At 45.9% G+C, this 7,390-nt stretch overlaps 1 protein-coding gene across 7 annotated transcripts in view; it reads left to right on the forward strand.

The window, feature by feature from the left end:
- Positions 1–7,390, forward strand: part of DCLRE1C (DNA cross-link repair 1C) — a 52,026-nt gene that overhangs the window by 2,034 nt on the left and 42,602 nt on the right. For 3 of the 7 annotated variants that reach the window (XM_037739013.1, XM_017529803.1, XM_017529804.1), the window contains exons 2-3: positions 3,168–3,219; positions 6,486–6,570. The exons of 2 other annotated variants lie outside the window; for them this stretch is intronic. In XM_037739013.1, coding sequence (XP_037594941.1) covers positions 3,168–3,219; positions 6,486–6,570 — 137 coding nt within the window. The remainder of the gene's footprint in view (positions 1–3,167; positions 3,220–6,485; positions 6,571–7,390) is intronic. 2 more of the 7 variants (XM_017529802.2, XM_017529805.1) reach the window with 1 other exon arrangement.

Genomic DNA, 7,390 nt, shown 5'->3' on the forward strand with positions numbered 1-7,390 from the left:
TTTTTTGAGACAAGGTCTCTCTTTGTTGCCCAGGCTGGAGTGCAGTGGCACGTGCTCTCTGTTCACTGCAGCTTTGACCTCCTGGGCTCAAAGGATCTTCCCATCTCAGCCTCCTGAGTAGCTGGGACTACAGGAGTGTGTCACCATGCCCAGCTGATTTTTTATTTTCAGTACACACGACATTTTGCCATCTAGATCAGGCTGGTCTCGAACTCCTGGCCATCAGGTGATCTACCCACCTTAGCCTCCCAAAGTGCTAGGATTACCAGCATGAGCCACTGTGCCTGGCAGATTTCTGGTTTTGTTTTTCGTTGAGAATCCATTGCTGGATGAGGATGCACCTATTTGTGATTTTTGTGTTGAGTCTCACTGGAGTCTCTGAACTCAGAACGGGCTAGCCAGGATTAAAGTATACTTTAGAAGCTTGCACTTCATGTTCAGGACTAGTGAGTTTGGAGAAATAATTCCTCTAAAGGAATGTGTGAAATCACCACCATCAGTTTGTGCATTAAGGGAGAATGGACTCTTTGTTGCTGTTTAACAGTCTACAACTTTTTCTGTTCTCTAACCATGTGTGATCTGCTTACTCAACCAGCACATAAACTCATCAAGGGTCAGAAACTCAGCTTCTGCTTTTGGAGGTTTCTAACATTGCCTTCTGTTGCCTTTTAAGCTCTTTGGGACACAGGCTTCTTTGATTATGATATGGACTATCTCCACAAAATTCATATGTCAAAGCCTTAACCACCAAAGTGACTGTATTTGGGGCTGGGGCTTTTGGGAGGAAGTTAAATTTAAGTGAGGTCATACTGTGGCATCCTACTGCGATATGATTATTGCCCTGACAAGAGGAGGAAGAGAAAGGGTGCTCTGTTCTCATGCATCCATGCCAAGGAAAGCCATGTGAGTGCACAGTGAGAAGGTGGCTGTCTGTAAGTTAGGAAACATGTCCTTCCCAAAAGCCAAATCGCCCTGCACCTTGATCTTGGACTTCCCAGCTTCCTGAACTGTGAGAAATACTTTTCTGGTATATAAGGCAACCAAAATACTGCCTTTCTTCATAGGGTTGGTGTGAAGGCCAACTATGGTATCTGTGGTATCTTGTTACAGCAGCTTGAGCAGGAGAAACCATATGAACCCTTTTGCTAGAAAAAAATGCATGTAAACCCATCCACATCACTTTTTTTTTTTTCTTTTCGAGACAGGGTTTTGCTGTGTCGCCCAGGCTGGAGTGCAGTGGCAGGATCACAGCTCACTGCAGCCTCCTCCTCCTGGACTCAAGTAATCGTCCCACCTCAGCAAGCATTCCCACCTGAGTAGCTGGGAGTACAGGCATGCACCATCATGCCTGGCTAATTTTTGTATTTTTATAGAGACGGGGTTTCCCCATGTTGCCAAGGCTAGTATAGAACTTCTGGGGGGCAAGTGGTCCACCCACCTTAGCCTCCCAAAGTGCTGGGATGACAAGTATCAGGCACCTTCATCCAGCCCCACATGGCATTTTGATATAATTCAGAGTAGACCCACCTGATGCTTATTTGTGGGCCATCTGGAAGCCAGTGCTGTGCTCAGGTGGGCTTTACTAAGTATCATCAGTAAGTTCTGGAAGATGAGAGGACACCCAAGACCTAAGGCCTGAGGCCTGAGACGGTGGCCCAGGGTTGGGGAAATCCCCCGGAGTGGGCAACTTCAGATAATTTATTGTGGCCAAGGAAAAGGAAAACATCCCTGGAAAAGTAGACCCTGGGTGCAGGTCCAGCAGCACAAAGCAGACTCACCCAGTGCTTCTGACCAGCAGTTGGAAGGGGCCTTGGGGTGGTGAGGAGGAGGGACCATGGTGACCATGCGGCGTGCTACCTGCTTAGTCAGTGTGGGAGCATCGAGCAGAGTCCAGATCCAGCCTCCTCTTTGCCGTGGCAGAAACTCTGGAAACCCCAGTTATGGAGAGTCTAGCCCCTGATACACCCATAGGTCCTAAAAGACTGGACCGGGTATACCTTGAGGGAATTCATGCACTGGGAGACAGGTGGACTCTCCTGGAGGCATGTATCCAGTCAAGGGCTGCCCAGTGATATGAGGTGACTGCTCTGTTTTCACTAGGTCTAATGATGGCCACACACAAATTGAGGGTGTGCTTGTGTGTGTGGTGGTGCTGGTGGTAATTAGAACTGGTTTGATTTAGCTAAACAATTTATCATTCTTGTTTGTTTTTGAGACGAAGTTGTACTCTGTTGCCCAGGCTGGAGTGCAATGGTGTGATCTTGGCTCACTGCAACCTCTACCTCCCGTGTTCAAGTGATTGTCCTGCCTCGGCCTCCCAGGTAGCTGGGATTACAGGCACTTGCTACCATGCCCAGCTAATTTTTGTGTTTTTAGTAGAGATGGGGTTTCACCATGTTGGCCAGGTTGGTCTCAAGCTTCTAACCTCAGATGATCCGCTTGCCTCAGCCCCCCAAAGTGCTGGGATTACAGGCGTGAGCCACCGCACCCAGCTGGTTTAATTAAACAAATTAGAAGTGTTTAGTCATTGTTGTCTAGGACTTTACATGCTAAAGATTCAGAATATATTGGAATGCATGACATAGAGTATTAATTAGTCTCATTGTTACCTTTCTGTGTCTGTTAATGTGGAAGGCTATGGAGCAAGTCTTTGTGGATAGTAATATTTTCCTTTCATTCCATCATCACAGTAGGCTAAAAAAATGATGAAACGCTTATTCTGCGCCTGAGTGATTTCCCAGCTGATTTTGTGGTCACGGGCTTGAATTTCTAGATAGACTGATTTAAGTGGCAGGAAGTGAATGGGTCACATAGAGCGAGGCTGGAAGGATGGTTGGATTGAAATGAAGTAAGAGTGGAGGGCTAGTAGTGGATCTCTTTCTTGTGTGGCTGCCCAAAGTGATTTTAAACTCTGCCCTATGATGCAGGGAATCACTCTTTTTAAATTGATCTCCATGGCTCAGAGACCGGCTGCCTATCCTGTTCTCAGACGGATGCTTCACTTGCAGAAGACAGAGCCCATAGCCCATGTGAATCCATTCTTATAAAAGCAATCCTCATGGGTTTTCTCTTAAAAGGAAGCCGAAAAAGAAGACAACTGTTTGCTCTGGGCCAAGTAATCCTCTGGAAAAGAACATATTTATGAATTTTGGTTCTTTTGTTTTTAGATCACATGAAGGGATTAAGAGCCCCTGCCTTGAAAAGAAGGCTGGAGTGCAGGTAATTTATTTTGCTACGTGTGTGTGTTTTAGATGGAGTCTTGCTCTGTCACCAAGGCTAGAGTGCAGTGGCATGATCTCGGCTCACTGTAACCTTCGCCTCCCAGGTTCAAGCTATTTCTCCTGCCTCAGCCTTCCAAGTAGCTGGGATTACAGGCACCTGCCACCGCGCCCTACTAATTTTTGTATTTTTAGTGGAGACGGGGTTTTACCATCTTGGCCAGGCCTCTCAAAGTGCTGGATTACAGGTGTGAACCACTGCGCCAGCCATGTATGGTTTTTTTTTGGGGGGGGATGGAGTCTTGCTCTGTCACTCAAGCTGGAGTACAATGGTGCCATCTCGGCCCACTGCAACCCCTGTCTCCCGGGTTCAAGCAATTCCCCTGTCTCAGCCTCCTAAGTAGCTGGGACTACAGGCACATACCACTACACCCAGCTAATTTTTGTATTTTTGGTAGAGATAGGGTTTCATCATGTTGAGTCAGGCTGGTCTCGAGCTCCCGACCTCAGGTGATCCACACGCCTCAGCCTCCCAAATAGCTGAGTGGGATTACAGGCCTCAGCCACCGCGCTGGTCCTGTGTGTGTGTTTTTAAGCAAACATTTTTTTGTGTGTGTGATGGAGTCTCGCTCTGTAGCCCATGCTGGAGTGCAGTGACACAATCTTGGCTCACTGCAACCTCCGCCTTCAGGGTCCCGGTTCAAGCAGTTCTCCTGCCTCAGCCTCCCAAATAGCTGGGATTACAGAGCAAACATTTAAATTAAGAGATAATATCTGTACAGAAAAGTACATACATCTGAGGATATAGTCTTTTACAAAGTGAATGCATTTGTGTAGCTTCACTCAGATTAAGAAATAGAACAGTACCAATATCCCAGACCTTTGCTTCCTCCCCATTCCTTCCCTCCTCCCAAAGGTAACCTCTCTTCTAACTTTTGTCATCATGGATTAGCTTTGGCTGTTTGTGAACTTTATATAAATGGAATCATACCAAATAAAGTCTTTTAAAAAATAGAGATGGAGTTTTGCTATGTCGGCCAGGCTGATCTCGAACTCCTGGCCTCAAGCAATCCTCCTGCCTCAGCCTCCCAAAGGGCTGGAATTACAGATGTGAGTCAGTGGCACTGGCCCCAAATAGACCCTTTTATATTTGTTTTATTTTACCTAACATTATGTTTGTGTGATTCATCTGTGCTGTTGGGTACAGCAATAACTCATTCCTTGTTATTTGTGTAAGAGTATGTGAGAGAGAATGGCTGCTCCATTGTAAAGGGTCATACAGTACTGGGTTTTTTCTTAAAGCTAAACTATTAGAGGCTTTTCTTGCAGCTACTGCCCAAATCTGAATTCCCAGTTCTCAAGATACGTATTTGCAAAGGGCCAGTGGATGTCAGGTTTCTCTGCTAATCAATAACACTAGTCTTTCTTCTTAATAATGATAGCTAATATTTACTGAATACTTAATGTATCTGGGCACTGTGTATTTCTTAGTTCAATTCTTTTTTTTCCTTTTTTTTTTTTTGGAGAGTCAGGGTCTTACCATGTTGCCCAGGCTGGGCTTAAACTCCTGGCTTCAAGTAATCCTCCCATTTTGGCCTCCCAAAGCACTAGGATTATAGACATGAGCCTTTGTGCCTGGCCTATAATTTTTTATTTTATTTTTATTTATTTATTTATTTTTGCGACAGGGTCTTGCTCTGTCTCCCAGGCTGGAGTGCAGTGGCGCGATCTCAACTTACTGCAGCTTCTGCCTTCCGGGTTCAGAGAAAGAGAAAGTAATTCTCTTTCCTCAGCCACCCGAGTAGCTGGGATTAAAGGTGCCTGCCACCACACCCAGCTGCTTTCTGTACTTGGGGCAGAGATAGGTTTTCGCCATGTTGGCCAGGCTGGTCTCAAACTCCTGACTTCAAATAATTGGCCTGCCTCAGCCTCCCAAAGTGTTGGGATGACACGCATTAGACATCTCTATCTCTAGAAGTCTCTTTAGGCCAGGCATGGTGGCTCAGGCTACTCATCCCAGCACTTCGGGAAACGAAGTGGGAGGACGACTTGAGCCTGGGAGTTTGAAACTAACCAGGATGACACAGGGAGACCTTTTCTCTACAGAAACTATGAAAAATTAGCCAGGTGTGGTACGTGTGCTGTAGTCGCAGCTGCTCAGTCTCCTGAGGTGGGAGGATCACTTGCACTCCAGCCTGGGTGACAAAGCGAGCCCCCACTACCCCACCAAAAAGTCTCTTTAGCATGCGTCCATCAGGATAGCGAGATGTGTTAAATGGAGAGCCAGGGTTAAAAAGTATGTGTCCTAAGAGAAAGCCTTGAGGAAGATGCGGTGCCTGGAGATCTAACCTCAAAAGCCATGCAATTACTTCCACCACATTCTATGGGAAAACTGCCCAGGTTCAAGGGGAGGGAACATAGACCCCTCCGGTCAGTGGAGGAATTTTAATATCTATTTTGTAAGGAGAGCATGTATGGATGGGGTATATCATTGTGTGGCCATCTTTGGAAAATTCATTCTGCCATGGACTGTATTCCTAACATCTAAATGATAGCATTACATTTTAAATAATTATGAAATTAATTTCTTTTCATAAAAAAAAAAAGAAAAGAAAGGCTGGGCTTGGTGGCTCACCTCTGTAATTTTATCACTTTGGGAGGCCGAGGCAGGCAGATCACCCAAGGTCAGGCAGGAATTCAAGACCAGCCTGGCTAACATGGTGAAACCTCATCTCAAATACAAAAATTGGCCAGGCATCATGGTACGCACCTGCTAATCAGGTTCCAGCTAATCAGGAGGCTGAGGCAGAAGAATCGCTTGAACCTGGGAGGCAGAGATTACAGTGTGCCGAGATTGCACCATTGCACTCCAGCCTGGGGGACAGAGACTCAGTCCCCCCCAAAAAAAATAGACATGTAGAGTAAAAAGCAGAAGTTTCTGTTCCCAGCACACCTTTTCCAGAGGTAGTGTAATGTGTGGCGTTATCTTTTCAGACACACCTATCACATGCAAGCATGTATTTCTAAGTAACAGTGGTGAGGGATTATTGTTGGAGAGGTCCAGGGAACACATGTCCACTCACACCTTGTGCTCCTGATGGCACTGAAATGGTGGGCATAGGTATGCTGGAAGTGACTCTCACGTATTCTGTGCCAGCATAATTTCTGAATCATTACAGAACACTGATGTATGATGAAGTAGATTTCTGAGTCACAAAAATGGCTCATTTTGGATTGTATTGAAAGTGTTTTCTTTTTTCCTTTCAGCTTGAAGGTTTGCCTATACTGTTCACCTGTGACTAAGGAGTTGCTGTTAACTAGCCCGAAATACAGATTTTGGGAGAAACGAATTGTAAGTTTTCTTTTTCTTTTTTTTTTTTTTCCTTCTTTTTGAGACACAGTCTCGCTCTCTTGCTCAGGCTGGAGTGCAGTGGCCTGATCTCGCCTCACTGCATTCTCTGCCGCCTCGGTTCAAGTGATTCTCCTGCCTCAGCCTCCCAAGTAGCTGGGACTACAGGTGCATGCCACCATGCCTGGCTAATTTTTTGTATTTTTAGTAGAGATGAGGTTTCACCGTGTTAGCCAGGTTGGTCTCGATCTCCTGACCTGAGGATCTGCCCGCCTCGGCCTTCCAAAGTGCTGGGATTACATGTGTGAGCCACTGCGCTTGCCTGAATGGGTAACTTTCTGTTTGGCAGAACAAAATGCATTTGTCTAAGGTGAGGTAGTCAAGGGGAGAAAAAAGTCTGGTGCATAGAAAATGCAAAGAAGGCAGAAAAAGTCCGATTTTTAACAGTAATTTCTATATATAGGAAAGGATTTAATTCTACCTTTGATCAAAAGACAAATTCTCAGTTTAAGTTAAAAAAAAATTAGACAAATCTGGCTGGGCACAGTGGCTCACGCCTGTAATCCCAGTACTTCTGGAGGCTGAGGTGGGCAGATCATCTGAAGTCAGTTGGAAACCAGCCTGGCCAATAGGGTGAAACCCTATTTCTACTAAAAATACAAAAAATTAGCTGGGTGTGGTGGCAGTGCCTGTAATCCCAGCTACTTGGTAGGCTGAGGCAGGAGAATTGCTTGAACCTGGGAGGGAGAGGTTGCAGTGAGAGGAGCTGAGATCACACCATTGCACTCCAGCCTGGGTGACAGAGCAAGACTCCATCTCCAAA

This window comes from Cebus imitator, unplaced genomic scaffold (genome assembly GCF_001604975.1).
Source record: "Cebus imitator isolate Cc_AM_T3 unplaced genomic scaffold, Cebus_imitator-1.0 Scaffold61, whole genome shotgun sequence".
NCBI classification, from domain to species: Eukaryota; Metazoa; Chordata; class Mammalia; order Primates; family Cebidae; genus Cebus; species Cebus imitator.